At 48.9% G+C, this 15,441-nt stretch overlaps 4 protein-coding genes and 1 non-coding gene across 5 annotated transcripts; 2 read left to right on the plus strand and 3 right to left on the minus strand.

The window, feature by feature from the left end:
* Positions 1-788: 788 nt before the first annotated feature.
* Positions 789-2,348, plus strand: FPRO_09528 (uncharacterized protein; the record flags this gene model as incomplete). Its single annotated transcript, XM_031232930.1, has 3 exons — positions 789-1,077; positions 1,147-1,918; positions 1,970-2,348. 3 exons carry the CDS (start codon positions 789-791, stop codon positions 2,346-2,348), a joined length of 1,440 nt encoding a protein of 479 aa, XP_031082817.1.
* Positions 2,349-3,336: 988 nt separating this feature from the next.
* FPRO_09529 (related to nucleoside-diphosphate-sugar epimerases) lies at positions 3,337-4,150 on the minus strand (the record flags this gene model as incomplete). The annotated part of the gene is made up of 2 exons (XM_031232931.1): positions 3,337-3,835; positions 3,897-4,150. The coding sequence occupies 2 exons, from the start codon at positions 4,148-4,150 to the stop codon at positions 3,337-3,339; spliced, it is 753 nt and encodes a 250-aa protein (XP_031082818.1).
* Positions 4,151-5,444: 1,294 nt separating this feature from the next.
* FPRO_09530 (uncharacterized protein) lies at positions 5,445-6,827 on the minus strand (the record flags this gene model as incomplete). Its single annotated transcript, XM_031232932.1, has 2 exons — positions 5,445-6,467; positions 6,519-6,827. The coding sequence occupies 2 exons, from the start codon at positions 6,825-6,827 to the stop codon at positions 5,445-5,447; spliced, it is 1,332 nt and encodes a 443-aa protein (XP_031082819.1).
* A 2,908-nt stretch (positions 6,828-9,735) lies between these two features.
* FPRO_09531 (uncharacterized protein) lies at positions 9,736-12,933 on the plus strand (the record flags this gene model as incomplete). The annotated part of the gene is made up of 1 exon (XM_031232933.1): positions 9,736-12,933. One exon carries the CDS (start codon positions 9,736-9,738, stop codon positions 12,931-12,933), a length of 3,198 nt encoding a protein of 1,065 aa, XP_031082820.1.
* Positions 12,934-14,182: 1,249 nt separating this feature from the next.
* tRNA lies at positions 14,183-14,267 on the minus strand. The gene is given in 2 exon segments: positions 14,183-14,218; positions 14,232-14,267. It is a non-coding gene; the product is annotated as a tRNA-Thr (tRNA).
* Positions 14,268-15,441: the final 1,174 nt, after the last annotated feature.

Genomic DNA, 15,441 nt, shown 5'->3' on the forward strand with positions numbered 1-15,441 from the left:
TCTCGGCACTGCGTTATCACTCTTGGTATTTCGTAAAACATGCAACAACTTAGAATGTACGGCGTGCTTGGCTAGATAACACCAGCACTCATGCCCCGTCTGTGCAATCCCCATCTCTGCGGCATGGAGCTCATCCTAGTAATGCATGGTACTCTGTCGTGTGTGGCGGCTTGGCTTGGGGAGAATGTACAACATGTTATGGGCTGGAATAGTGCCTCGACTTCTTGGCTCTCTTGGCTCTTCTTTCGAGCGACTCGTCCGCTTGCACTTTCTCTTGGCATCGTCGCCTCCTCGGGCAAATCCTAACTCTCAATCAACCAGTACTCCTTGGTCTTCTCCACAATGTCTGCCAACAACTGACTCTGAGTCGGCTTACCCGAGCTACCAGGTCATCAAGACCAAGGAGTTGATGCTTGTTGTCTTGGCGATGGAGAAAGAATTTCGTAATTCTCACCTTCTCTTCTTAGCCAGGCCAAGCTCGAGTGTTTCTTTCGATGTGTCGCATCTTTGCTGGTTTCGGCACGCGATTCTCTGGGCACTTCATCCATTCCCTGGTGTCACTCTCTTGACAGAATCTCTTGATGCTCCGCAACATCTGCTCCCATGTAGTCAGCTTGGCTTGGCGATAGAGAGTGCCCATGAGGTATAAAAGCTGAGGCGTGCTCTTGACGTTTGACCAGGAATTGTAGTGACAGTGCTCTTCTCCATTCCGTCTTTTGCCAAAGCCTCTCTACGGTCCTGCCTTGTCTCTAGTCTTTGAAACTCAAGCCAAGCTTGCTGTTCTTGCAATGGCCACCAAAGATGAGTTCAAGGATGTGTCCGAGGCACACCCGGTACAGGTGCCTACCAACTCCAGCAGCGACATTCCTCACGACCATGCCGAGGAGGAGATTGTAAAGAAGCCGTGGTGGCATAGTTTCAAAGAACCCGGCTCAGCTCTTCAAATCATCGTAGCCGCCCTGCTCGCTATCGCCATCGGCGTGGTCGTCGCTACTCAGGTCGACGATATTCCGGAGGCTGCTCCCATCCTTGTTGGTATTATTGGCAACATGTGGCTAAGAGCCCTCAAGGCAGTTGGTAAGTTCCCCGTTGACTTGAAGCCAGCAATAGCTTCTTCGGCCAGAGTCGGTCGCTGACCAGTTGCAGTCCTTCCCTTGATTGTCTGCTCTATGTTGCTTGCTGTGACCAGACTCCGGGAGATGAGCAACGGGGGTTCCCTTCTCGCGAGATGGACTGTCGGATACTACATCATCACCACTCTCATATCCATCACACTGTCTTGTATAATGATGGGCCTCGTCTGGACCAAGCAGTACTCAGTGGTCGGCACTACCCCGCTTGATCAAGAAGAAGAGGAAAAGCTCAAAGAAAATGATCGCAGCATCCCCGTGGTCGTACAGGATATGTTCTTCTCTTTGATCCCCTCGAATGTGGTCAAGGCATTGGCCGAAGACGAATTACTGGCAGTCATTATCACTGCCATCATCGTCGGATACCTCATTGAATCCCCTCGCTCGCCCATCGTTCGCGTTACCGAGGAGATTGAACGTATGATCACCAAGATCATCAAATTCCTCATCGCGGTGGCCCCTATCGGCGTCTTCTTCCTGATTTTGCCCAACCTGATGAAGCTTGACATTGGCGAGATCGGCAAGAATCTGGGTCTTCTCATCGGAGCCACCCTGTCCACCATGCTCATCCACATCCTGATCATCGTGCCTATCATATTCTTCGCCTTCACCAGGATGAATGCCTACTCGTACTGGCTCAAGATCTCGCCTGCCTGGGTCACTGCATGGGGAACTGCTTCGTCTGCTGCCACTTTGTCGGTCACTCTTCGATGCGCCAAGGACCGGGGTATTCCGTCCACCATCTACAAATTTACCTGTCCTCTGGGCTGCCTGATTAACATGGACGGGTAAGTTGCTGCCTTATAAATCTTTACGACACAAGACTGACCTAATAACAGCACCGCCATCTATCTCCCTGCTGCCGTTGTCTTCATGGCTGCGACGCAAGGCATTACCCTGGGCCCTGCCGACTATGTCATTGTTGCACTGCTGTCAACGCTGGCCTCTATCGGTGTGTCTCCGATTCCCTCGGCCTCGCTTGTTCTTTCAATCATGATTGCTCGCTCGGTCAATGTCGACCTCACCAACATGTATGCTGTCATCGTGGCTATTGATTGGTTCCTCGACCGCTTCCGTACCGCTGTCAACGTTTCCGGTGATTTGTTCGCGTCTATGATCATCTACAAGATGACCAAGATCGAGGATCCGCCTGAGGTTGTGGAGCAGAACGCCCGAGAGGCTGATGAGAGCGAGAAGGATGCTTCCAACAAGGTTTAGGAACAAGCCATGGATGAAGTCTTTTATAGCCGGCGTTGTAGCGATGAAAATTTGAAGCTCGTTAGTTGAATAACGTAGTTGAGATGAAGAATTGACCAAGGTCTTTGAATTCAGTGACTCTTTCGTCGGACGGCGATGTGTGAGTAATAAATGTCATGACTCAGGCCAAGAACTTGTTGACAGGGAATTGGGCGTGCCGATGAGCAAAAAGCTTAGCCTCTGTGATGCTTGGCATAAGGTAGAAACTGCATGCCTACCTACCTACCTACCTACCTAGGTACTGAGGTAAAAACCTAACATACACAAAATGACGTGCTTCAGAACTTCGGGGCTCAGTATAAAATCTTATAAAGAAATGTCAATGATTGTGAGGCATACGTGTACGCCCTCTGGTAGCGATGCACCACAGAAGACCAAGGACATGTAACAAAAATGCAAGGAACAGAGGCAAAAAGAACAAAATTACAAAAGCCAAGCCATAGCTAAATACCCTCAATTAATAGGGACACGAGAGATACACAATCGAGGCGGAGGCTTGAAGAGCCTAGTCTTATCTTGGTAGGTAATAAAGCTGACCTCCCCGTTTCCCGCTTCTGTTGCTTCTAGACCCTCTAGACTCCCAACGAATGCGAGCCATCCAAAGTGGATTCTTGGTGTTGCTGAGAAACAAACCACTGAGCTGGCGTTTGAAATGCTAGTATGAACTTCTCGTCTCAAAATAGGTATACCCTTTGTGTTTTTATTCGGGACGATAGGTGTTCAGATCAACAGCCGAAATCAAGATATAACTACCTGTATTGCCTGGAACGTGCCTTAGCATATCTTCACAGAGTAAGGTATGATCAAGAACAACTGCACTATACAACACTAGGTACTCAGCGATGACCGATGTATAGCTTCATCTACAGGTTCATTTCTATCATAGCCGGTACATGTCCATTCTTGAAAATTCCACCGCCGAACAGCGCTCCATCGTTGCAAAGCTCTGTCATTGCTCATGCAACCTCTGGAGTGCTACATTTTCCAGTATCCTCGAACCGTTGATACTGGAGATGTCGTTTCCTCCAGCCTCCAACTGCTTGTCATACTTGCCCATCGCCATATTCATGAGAAAAGGGCCAAGTTTCTCCGTTGGGCTATGCAACGACTGAAGTACCGTTCTCATGAGGGGACCCATGAGCAAATACATAGCGTTGTAGAGCATACCAGGGTTGGGAATATATGGTTTGATAGCCTCATGATTTGTGGCATCTACCCCAGCAGGGCGTACAGATTCGACGTGGAATTTCGCCGGCGCATGTAGCTCAGAAAGTGCCCTCTCAGTCTCGCCTTTTACACGACCGAAGATGGGTGTAAATGAAGTCGGCTCAAGTGTAGCTCCATGGCCAGAAACGTATATGAATCGGAAAGGTTCCTTGGTAGGTGATATCTTGGAAAAGGCTTTCGCAGCAGCAACCGGAAAATCTTTGGTGATGGTGACATATTCGCTTTGCCGCACCTTGTCAGCTCATACAAACTTGGACCATAAGCAATTGAATGCAAACCTACTCTTTTGTCACCTTGAGCTGGCTGATGCCCAATGCCCAAACTACGCCGCTCGCGCCTTGAAGTTGATCAAGGACTTCTGAATTGTATCTCGTAAAGTCGTTGTGAGTGATGACATTGACTCTGGGATCACCTGCTGCCATCGGCACTGGTCTGCGGCTCAGTATTGAAATCCTGGTGATGTCTTTTGACTTGAGCATAGCGTCAAGCACGCCAGAGCCAACGAGGCCAGTGGCTCCAGTAAGGATGAGATGCATGATATTCGGGAGTGGTTGATTATTTCAGGCTGTAAGTGGAAAGTTGAAGAAACCCAGGGATCAACACTTTGAAACGGAATCGAGGTAAAAATGTGAGCAGTCACCTGAAATACTATACTGCGGTTGATTCTTTGGCAAGTCCCAACAGATCTATGAAATAGGGTTCCTTTAAATGGCGACTGAAGGGTTTTATAATGCTTGATATAACTCCACGGCGGGCCACGGATTTAGGATCTAGTGCTAAATCCGTGTTTCGCCAACCTCATCAATAATTCTAGGTAGATGTACCTGTCTTAGCACATGTTGGTGCTAGTAGAGCTGGAGCTTTTACTGCGGCTCCCCCCCCCCCCGAAAAAGAACATCATTTGAACATCTCCATCTTTCGAGGTACATACTTACTACCTAGGTACCTATTCAAGATCCAAGCAGGGGTTCGATTAACCGTGCAGGTCTGGCGTTGCTCTAACGCGAATTAGTATAGTGCCCGTTCTGTCCACTTTTCCGTGTAAGCTGCTGGATACTCCAGCGATTTTGACACTGCAGTTTCCCTCTTCAAGATTATCTATCTTATATCTCTGATCTCAGGCGCGGGCGAAATTCATGTCGTGGCAGTCTCTCATCAATTGAGATTCTTAAAAAGAATCTGTCCACTATTCAGTCTTTGAAGCCAACCTTGTTCGTGCTTCTCTCAGACCCGGTGATGCGGGAGAGATCAACATATACACACCGTGAAAATACTTCCAGGAGATAATTAAATCCCAAGAACTGGATACATATAAGTGAAAGGAAATTATTCTCTCAATCAACACGGACTTCATCGCCATTTGTGTCCATTCATGCTCAAATGGGATATTGGGCTGACCATAAACAGAGGACAAGGCCTGACACCACTGCTATTTTGAGCTCGCTTTGATTAAGAGTATATGAGATATTTCTGAGCGCATAATTGAAACTTGTATTGTGAGAGATTGAGAAGGTGCAACTAACTCAACCCGGAAATAAGGTCTAAGACTGGATCGCCTTGGATTCTGGCCATAGAAAGGTTAAGGGCCTCTCAAGTCTTCAATGACATGTCTCGTGAAGTGAAGTATCGCAGGGGAAATGTTCATCAAGACTCCCAGGTCAAAATAGTTGGTACTGATATGTATTTGTAAAGATCGAATCAAAGTCTATGTAAAAACAAAACAGTCGCTATCCCGTGTATGCTTATTCTCAATCCCAAACGCCTTGCTTGATCATCTGTCCTTTCCGCAGTTTCTTCTTTTCGTCGAACTCAGGTCAAGTAAATCGAGAATCATCTGCTTTGAGCAAAGTTGTTGTTGTTGGCGATCAGGTTTGGTGAGCCTCGGCGGCTACCAACGACCTTGTTGCTGGTGGCGTACTTCTTGATGTACTTGGTTGTGGTATCAACATCGGTAATGCCGTACACGGACTGCGCATACAGCACAAGACCAGAAACATGAGGAGTGGCCATTGAGGTGCCGCTCTCAATGTACGTGCCGTTGTCACTGAGCCACGAGGCGGAAACTACATCGACACCTGGAGCCATCATATCTACAGAGCTGCCGTAGTTGGACCAGCTGGGGATTCTCCAGTTCTTGTCAATGGCTCCAACAGTAATGGCCTGAGGGGCTGAAGCTGGAGATTTCGTATTGGCATTTGTTCCCTGGTTTCCGGCGGCGACCACAAAGATGACTCCGGACTTGGCGGCATTCTTGATAATGTCGTTGAGCGCCCCAGATACACCATCGATGCCAAGAGAGAGGTTGATCACAGAGAACTCTTGCCTTTTCTTCTTGATGATATCGTTGACGGCCCACTCAATACCGTTGAGAATGACGGAGAGATCTGCAGAGTCGCCCTGAAAGACTTTGACGGAAATGATCTTAGCCTTCTTAGCGACGCCGAAGGTCTTTCCCGCAATGGTTCCAGCAACATGAGTACCATGACCCAGTCGGTCAACATAATCTTTTCGGAAGGCTGTCCAGCCATTCTTGGCCCGGCCTTGGAACTCGTTATGGGTGATACGGACACCGCTATCAACAAGGTAGGCAAACGAGTCAGAACCGCTTTGTTTGTGGTAGAGATAGTTCTGGAAGCCCTTGTTACGGTGTGAAATGGTTCCGAGGCCCCATGTGCTTGACTTTTGGTTAATTTCGCTCCTCTTTTCAAGCTGATCATTTTCATCCTCCTCTTCAGTGTCCTCGCTTTCTTGACTTGTCGTTTCTGCTGGTGGTGCTGGTTCCACGGGTTGTTCTTGACGCTTGGAAGCGTTCCATGTTAACTTGACTCTACGGTCAGGCTCAACGCGGACGACCTTTTTCAGTTGTTAGACATCAAGAACTTTGTTAGGGTTTAGTTATCTTACCTCAGGGCTCTGCTTGATCTGCTTAACCGTCTCATCATCGAATGTACCAGAGTATCCGTGAAAACCAGCCTCGGTCTCAAATGTCTTCTCAACGCCATTGTCGCCATCACGCTTCTCGAGACTTCGCTTGTGGACGCCGTCAACCCATTTCATATGAGCCTTAACTGCAGGAGCCTTGATCTCAGACTTGAGGGTAATGATGTAGCTGCCAGGGATTGTGCTGTCGACGCCAGAAGGAGTTGTAGGTGCTGTTAGACAACAGCCAAGGAGGGTGGTAGCAATAACTGCGAAACTCTTAAGTTGAATCATGGTTCAAATGATGGTGTGAAGATTAATGGAAGGAGGGACAAGAGGTGGGAAGAGAGCGTATCTTGATAATGAATGAGAGTGTTGGTTATGAAAGAAGGTCAAGTTCACTCCGGAAGTTCTTGTTTCAGGCTTAAGTACGAATCAGGGATTGCACTAGAAGTCTCTTCTCGCGTGAACCATGATTCTATGCCATCATACCAGGTATCTGGGGCGAAACGGACGAGACCCTGAAGAGGCATCATTGCCATAACAAGCTCCACGATTAAGCAAGCGCCTCATCGTAGCCAAATACCGGATATGCCGCCACCCAGACCCGATTTGACGCAGGAACAATGAATTCAGAAGCCAGAGAATGGAGGCGCCGCGTGGCCATAGCTCTAGCCAGACATTAACGGGCAGATGGTTGCCCGTATAGGCAAGGAAGCGATGGAAAACCACGCGATGGCTTCCTAGTGACCACCTAGTTCGATAGACGGATCTGGAGATGCCATGACGATCTATCTCATGAGTCGTGCCTTGACCTATGTGAAGGAATTTGGTAGTGGCCAATGATGTCTGAGGACATAACCCGGAAATGGTCTAACTTCCCGGTAGTCTGGTCCAGACATATAAGCCGCATTCCTCTACCCAGACCACGGCGCATACAGGGCCCTGAGCATTGGATCAAAATTCTCCGGTTACTCCACAATTCGAACCTGGATTGTCGTGTCTGACACGGTTCGACGCTGCCGACAATCATCGTAGGTTCAAATATGAGTGCTTTGGCACCTAAACTGGTATTCCAGCTATCGGCAAACTCCATCTGCCAAACGACGTATTTGAGTAAGTATTGAAGCTAGCGTGTGTAGCTCTCTATCAACATGATAGCACGCCTCTTGCGTAATGCAAATAACTATTGTTTGCCGAGATTGAGTTCATGGCAGACATTTACATACCTTCATCGTGTGAGGCATCAATGACCAGGCCTTTAGCACCAGTCTTTAGTATTTTTTGTACCGCCGACTCGGGTCCTACTCTTACAGAGGCTCAAGATCTATGTCTTGAATAATCCGAGACACTTTTTTTTCTCTTACCTGACAGACGTCATGAACGGTTGTCATTTGAAGATCATTCATCACCAGGTAATTCAGAAGCCCTAAATATGTCAGAGTGCATCACACGCTCACCACAGGTACACGATAGTATGCGTATTCCCTACCAAGATACCAAGAATACACGATTTGTAAGTGACAAAATATGAAACCGGCCATCATAATGAACAACAGCAGCTGCAGAATGTGTGCCAAGTCATACGATGGAATTCGGTGGCAAATTCCCTTTAATCTAGATCATGACTCGGAATTTTGCCAAGCGCGCTTTTACATGAATATTTCATAGTTGATCACTGGCATTTACTAAGGTGCGGGCGTCAGTTCACGATGTGGCACAACTCGTAAGCATATATGGCTTGGCAAGTTCCTCTTGGCTGAATCACAGACATGTTTCAAAAGACACAATGATAGACGCCATAACTCGGTCCTATATCGTGGCCGAGAGTGATCCCACTCTCATCTAATGACAAGTAGAGTGTACGACAATCGCTGATTTGTGTATTGGTAATCGAGGTGTTTGATATTTATAGAAGAGTATTGGTAGATTCGCGGACCCCATACTATCCCATATGCTATGAAACATGTGCCTGATATGATATATAACCCTTAGCTTTAATACAACGTTTTCCTTTTTTCCTTCCTCGCTGTTTGAAAAGCCAAGTCACTGTCACGATGACAAGGTACTCTGATTGTCTTCGACTTCATAACTAGACAACTTTTGAATAGCTATATCTCCCAGAAAGGCCTAAGTCTCGAAATCGATGCACAATTGAGTCGTTTACTTATATCGATATGTAACGATAACTGATCTACTATCTAATTTACTCATGTAAGGACCAGTACTTGGACCGCTATCATCGATGTAAAACACACGTTTATGGCAACTCGTTCTATCACCACCGAACGAAACCAAACTAATATGAAGCACACAATCATCATGTGCTTTTGGCCTACTGTACACCGTAAATAATGAAGATTCCGAGTGATGGACGAGATATGTCTGTTGAAGGAGATCAGACACAGCCCCCTAGAAACATGTCATCAAGCTGAGTCATCAATTTGACCAATACCACTCTCTGCCACACTCTCTTCAACTAAAATATGCGAATATCAGGTGGTATAAGCAATACTGAACACTATTAATTGATTGGATCTTGAGACCCAGTAAAGTCTCGGTGTTGCCTCCGAAGCTTACTAAGGTTGATGGTCAAGCAAAGAACGGCAACCGATTGCGAGATCGCCGAGTGCCGGTCGGACCATCGGGGGCGCTAGAAAAAAAAAGTTGTCCCCGGCAGGAGGGATCGGAAGTTCGGGGTCTCCATTGGGAACCAGTCTGTCATGTGGGGTAGTAAATAAATTAACGACCACTCAGGAGCGGAGATTGTCCTATAAGCTGCTGCTGCTGTTTTTGTCATCCCACTTTCCCATCTTGCGACATCAAAGTCCTTTCCGAAGTCGGCCTAGTTCAATTGCGTGATTCTGTCGAAGCATCAACAATTCTCAAGACCGAGCAAGATCCGTCCATTTCAAGGGCAGAGACAGGGGAAAATACATAGAGTAAATCGGTGCCATGGCTTTCCTTACGGTTACTCCGTTGAGTCGCCTCTTGAAGGGTTCTTTTGCTTCTCTTTTGACTCCGCCTTTTCTCTTTCTCCTCCTTTCTCTTCTTCAGTCCTTCATCGCCCTGAAAGTATCTCATCTCGCTTCAGAGCCAGCGACTTGAGTTTCAGTTGGTAGACCATCTCTTTTGACTTTCAAGTCAACAGTCAACCGCGGGGTTTTGTTCTTTTCCTTCACTGGCTTTAAAGACCCTCAAGATGCCTCATCAAGAATCCGCCCCTGTGGCGAAGACCAACTCGGCAGACTTCAACAAGTTGTCGTCCAGTCTCCCTTTCGGCCAGCAGGTTCCTCTATCATCAATCTCTGGACCGACTTATGTGACCGCCCAACTCCTCGTTCAGCAAATCGCCTACAAGCTTTCAGATAAGATCTTCTCTTACTCTCCCGAGACCTTCGACCTCGATATCGCACTCAAGGAGTGGGCTTCCAAGAATGAGAAGAACATCCATGGATACTCCACCGAGGTTCTGCCTCTCCAGACTCGAATTGGCGCTGGTGCTCTTGCTCTGGGCTACATCTTCTCTCCCGACTTCGATGTCTCCAAGCGTCACATCCCCCAGTCCCTGGTTGCGCCCTCAGGCAGCCTCCAGCAACTGCGCGGAACCCTCGACCAGCTCTCTCTCCTCTACGGCGTTTCCAGCCCCTTCGTCGCCCACGTCGCCGCTCTCGACTATTCTGATAGCAAGGGTCTGATCTCCAACTACGACTCCGCTCTGCGCCTTGCCGAAGACCTTGGTCTTGGACTTGTTGCTAGCACCTCCACCTATGAAGCTCAGCACATGTCCATCTTTGCCACTCTCTTGGCTATTCTCCTTCCTACTCTTCATATCTACGATGGTGTCCGCGTCGCTCGCGAGACTCTCCGTGTCGTTGATGCTCTGAGCGAAAACGGTGTTGCCGATCTGTACAGCAAGCTCTCTGCCGAGGCTGGCAAGCTCAACACTCGTCTTGACACCGCCGGCAAGGTTGTTGAGCTTCTCAAGCTCTTCAACGATGAGCTCGGCACCGTCTATGAGCCTTTTGAGTACCACGGCCATGAGTCCCCTGACGTCGTCCTCGTTGCTTTCGGCAGCGTCGAGTCACAGGTGGCCAAGGGGGTTCTGGCCAAGCTCTCTGCAGATGGCGCCAAGGTTGGTGTCATCAATGTGCGAATCTACCGCCCCTTCATTGAGGAGGCTTTCATCAAGGCCATCCCTGCTTCCACTCGTACAATCGCCGTCCTTGGTCAGGTCAGAAACGAACTCGCTGTGGAGGATGAGGCCACCCAGTCTGCTCTTTACAGTGATGTCCTGACTGCTGTCACTTTCTCTGGTAAATTTGACACCGAGCCTGCGGTTCTTGACATCAAGTACACCCCTGCTCAGACTTTTACTCCCCAGGGTCTGGTCAACACTCTCCACAAGATCTTTGGCAACGAGGGCGAGGCCAAGAAATTGCCTTCTCTCGTCCAGGCTCAGCAGTTCACCTTCTGGGACCTCGATAACTCATCTGCTCTTAACTCTCCCAGTGTTATTGGCAACCTGCTCTCCAAAGAATCCACCTCCAACGTTTATGTTAACGAGATCTTCGACAACCTCACCCAGGGAGGTCTCGTTCGAAGTGACCTCCGAGCCTCCAAGAAGGCCCTCGAGGCTCCTTACGACATTGACGACGCGAATACTATTGTCGTCGGTGACGAGAAGATTCTCCAGGAGGTTGATGTCCTCAAGGGTCTCGTCGAGGGTGGCAATGTCATTGTGAAGCTCTCCAACTTCAAGGATGATGAGGTCGAGAAGCGTCTCCCTCTCGCATTCAGAAAGGGACTTCGGGAGAAGGCGGCTGAGCTCTTCATCCTCGACTCTTCCTATTCCCCTGCTTTCGAGAAGGACCCTCTCTTCTCCAAACTGCTACTAGAGCTGTCCTTCCTGAAGGTTGCTCTTCCTGACTATACCCCCGAAAATATTGCAAAGCATATCCTTGCTGAGGGTCACCCTCCTACCCTGGAGGAGTCCATGGATGCCGTTGGCCTTTGCCTCCGTCATTTCGAGGTCCCCTCCACCTGGGCTGAGGTGGGTGCCGACTTTGTTGACCCCAATCTTCCTGCTACCATCCAGAGCAACAGCTTCGTCGTCCACGACAAGGAAGAAGCTGAGGAGACTTTCGAGCTCCGTGACTGGCAGGCTGCTGCCAAGTCCCTTGCTTTCAAGGAGGCTTATGGCACCAAGAACGTTCTGCGACCCGAGTTGTCTGTCAAGACCTCCACCATCACTGTCAAGGAAAATCGCCGACTTACTCCACAAGACTACGACCGCAACATCTTCCACATCGAATTTGATCTTGGTGACTCTGGTCTGACCTACAAGATCGGTGAGGCTCTCGGGATTCACGCCGAGAACGACGAGGAAGAGGTCAACCAGTTCATCGAGTTTTACGGCCTCAACCCTGCCGAGCTCGTTCAGGTTCCTGCTCGCGAGGATTCTGCTCTCCTCGAGACCCGTACTGTCTTCCAGGCCCTCGTCCAGAATGTCGATATTCTTGGCAAGCCTCCCAAGCGCTTCTATGAGGCCCTTGCTGAGTTTGCTACTGATGAGACTGAGAAGCAGAAGCTTGAGGCTCTCGCCAGCCCCGCTGGTGCTGAGGATCTGAAGCGCCGTGCCGAGGTCGATACCGCTACCTATGTTGACATTCTTGAGGAGTTCAAGTCAGCTCGCCCAAGCTTCCACGACCTCATCAAGATTGTCAGCCCAGCCAAGCGCCGAGAGTACTCTATCGCCTCTGCTCAGGCTGTTACCCCCAACTCAGTTTCTCTCATGATTGTCGTCGTTGACTGGGTTGATCCTCGTGGCCGTACCCGTTACGGACATGCTACCCGCTACCTCAGCCGTCTCCCAGTTGGTGCCAAGGTCACTGCTTCAGTCAAGCCTTCCGTCATGAAGCTTCCTACCAAGGACACTGCGCCTCTCATCATGGCTGGTCTCGGAACGGGTCTTGCTCCTTTCCGTGCCTTTGTTCAGTACCGCGCTATGCAGAAGGCTCAGGGTAAGGAGATTGGCTCCATCCTCCTCTACCTTGGGTCCCGCCACCAGCGTGAGGAATACCTCTATGGTGAGGAATGGGAGGCCTATCTGGCGGCTGGTGTTGTCACTCTTATCGGATCTGCCTTCTCTCGTGACCAGCCTCAGAAGATTTACATTCAGGACCGCATGCGTCAGACCCTTAAGGAGATCGCAAAGGCCTACATCCAGGACGAGGGTAGCTTCTACCTCTGCGGTCCTACGTGGCCTGTGCCTGATGTTACCAAGGTACTCGAGGAAGCTATCGCTCACGAGGCCAAGGCTGCTGGCAAGAAGATCGATCCTCGCAAGGAGATTGAGAAGCTCAAGGAGGAGGGACGATATGTCCTTGAAGTTTACTAGCCGATATGCGTCTTTCATCAATTGTGCTCAAAATGGTGCTTGGGATAGTATAGAAAGCATTGAAGCGTCTGAATTTAAACTATATGAGGCTATCTTTACATCACGTCTTCTGCATTGTGACGCTTGATATCAATCCAGATACAGGACATTGTCAACCCACAGATCCCAGGCTTCTGGATTACTTTCCATACCAACATTGGCAAGCTTTCGCCGGGAGCTGATGAATGTGCCCCAGGTACGTCCCTCCGCAGGACCTCGCTCTCGGTCCCTCGGCCTCTCACAGCCCAAGGGCCACGTCTAGGATGATCTGTCCTCCTCATCTGGTGCCCTCTCAGCACATAACCTGTGTCTTGCTGGCTTACGCGCGCGACTACCGGCAAATCTATGAGAGATCTGAAATTGTTACCCGCCTTAACAATAATCCTATGTTGTTGCCCAACCGAGATTATCTCGTGTGGCATAAGTGTTCTAGACCACGAGCGAAAAGCAAATATCACGGGTGGTGAAACTTACTAGCGACCAAACAAGACAGGATACCCGCCGCGGTGAGAACGAATATGGAAATCCGAAGGGCTTCCTTTCTTTTTGTCTCTGGAACCGAAAAGCCCTGCAGATCCCTTTGGGCATCAACCGCAGCTATTGGCGCTCAGCCCAACCGGTGAATGCTCAATGCCCGATATTTGCTCACACGAAGGGAGGAGGGAGGGGGAGGGAGGGGTCATGGATACGCCGCGGAGATGATATCGAGATTGCTTGCATGGATGCGTCGCTGAAAAGAGTATTCCGTGGTCCTGGAGGCTGACGGAAGATGCATCCTGTGAGGGCTTTTGAGTTTTGAGCGACCGGCGAAGGTCTAAGCGAACCGATGATAGCCATCTGGCATGCTTGGAATTGCCGATATGGTTTCTACAGTACAGTGTTCGGAAATACATACCTGCTGCCTCGTCCATTTCTCATAGAGCTTCAATGTCGTGCTTGGTTTTTGCCGACAGCTGGAGACATAATGGATCGTTCAGCAGACGAGATAATGCACGTGTTAGCCAGCATCAGAGATTAAGTATGTGATTTATCAACTGGATCTCTTGGAGTCGTAAAGTAGCCTATCGCTTGAGGGTCACCGATGTCTCAACTCCATGTAGTGCAGCTGAACTGCCCGGGCAAAGACATTCAGAACCAGGCAGCTCATCAAGTCTGTCCAGTTTCGTCATGCAGGGCTGTTTGAGCATCGAGGCCAAAAAGAAATAATGATTGCCCCGTACTGGAATCGAACCAGTGATCTTATCATTTCATGTTGATTTTACTAGTGATACGCTTTACCACTGAGCCAACGGGGCTTGCTAATCGTTAAAAGCTGGAGAGTCTGTACGGTCTATACGCATGAGCAGAGCAGGAACAGGAAATTCACCTTACCAAGCAGGCAGACAGGCGGCTTGTCAATCAACCAAGGTTAGTAGTAAGAAATAATTCTATATGTGTATATTGAGTTTAATTATAAAAAGGGCTCTTATTACTATCCCTTAGTAAAATGGTGTTTCTCGTTAGCCTACCCTATTCCCGTAATTGCAAGTATGCTACGGAGTCGGTATGGTAATACCAGCACATACACACAAACCCACTAAGTACCTACTAGTTAGACCCTCTTACAAGAATGGTCAGTCTTCACGATCCAGATACAAATCTTGGAATTCCAAGATCCGAATAATTTGACCTGATCTGGTCTGATCTGATCTGATCCGATTCAATTCGATTCAACTCGATCTGTTTGCAATTTCTGCCGATTTCGGCACCTCCTTGAACATGCATGAACTCGCCGTTAGAATGCGGTGACGAACTGGAAAAAGCAAACAATCTTGGCCACATGAGTCAATTTCAAGTTTTGAGGGCCGATGATACAAAAAGCAATCCCACGAAAAAAGCAACGCACTCAGACATTGCCCTCCTTTCGAAGCGTCTGTTCAGGGAATGATCGTCAGGTGAGGCTATTGCGTGCGACAAGCTGAAAATAGAAGCCACAAAATGACATGGCAAGGCAAGGCAAGGCAAAGCAAAGCAACATCTCAACAGGGCTGTGTGCGTGTGTGCGCACTGTACGCGTACTTCACTGACAGAACTGACTTATCGACTGGCTCTTCAACTGTCTAACTAGATTGCATCCGTACCTGACATACGGTATCCTGTCGGCGAGAGATCGACAACATGGATGGTTTCTCTCCAGAATCGAAAGCGATAACTCATACGAGGCTGTCGTAGAGATCGACAGGACGGTTCGAGAATGCCCTTTTATGAGGCTGTCGCGATCACTTGGCCATTGTGTCCAGAGTGTGTCGTGTTACAACTCCTCCTGTGAGTTGTTGCTTTTGTTTGTCACGCATGCCGCGCTCTTGTCTCGTCATAATCACGTCGAGATGGCAAAGAATGTAATCGTGTGGCTATGATTATTGACCCAATACGACTGAGGACAGTGAATGTCAGTGTCGCCATATTTTCCGCTCTCAGGGACTACGTACG

Source organism: Fusarium proliferatum (assembly GCF_900067095.1).
Source record: "Fusarium proliferatum ET1 genome assembly, contig: FPRO_scaffold006, whole genome shotgun sequence".
NCBI classification, from domain to species: Eukaryota; Fungi; Ascomycota; class Sordariomycetes; order Hypocreales; family Nectriaceae; genus Fusarium; species Fusarium proliferatum.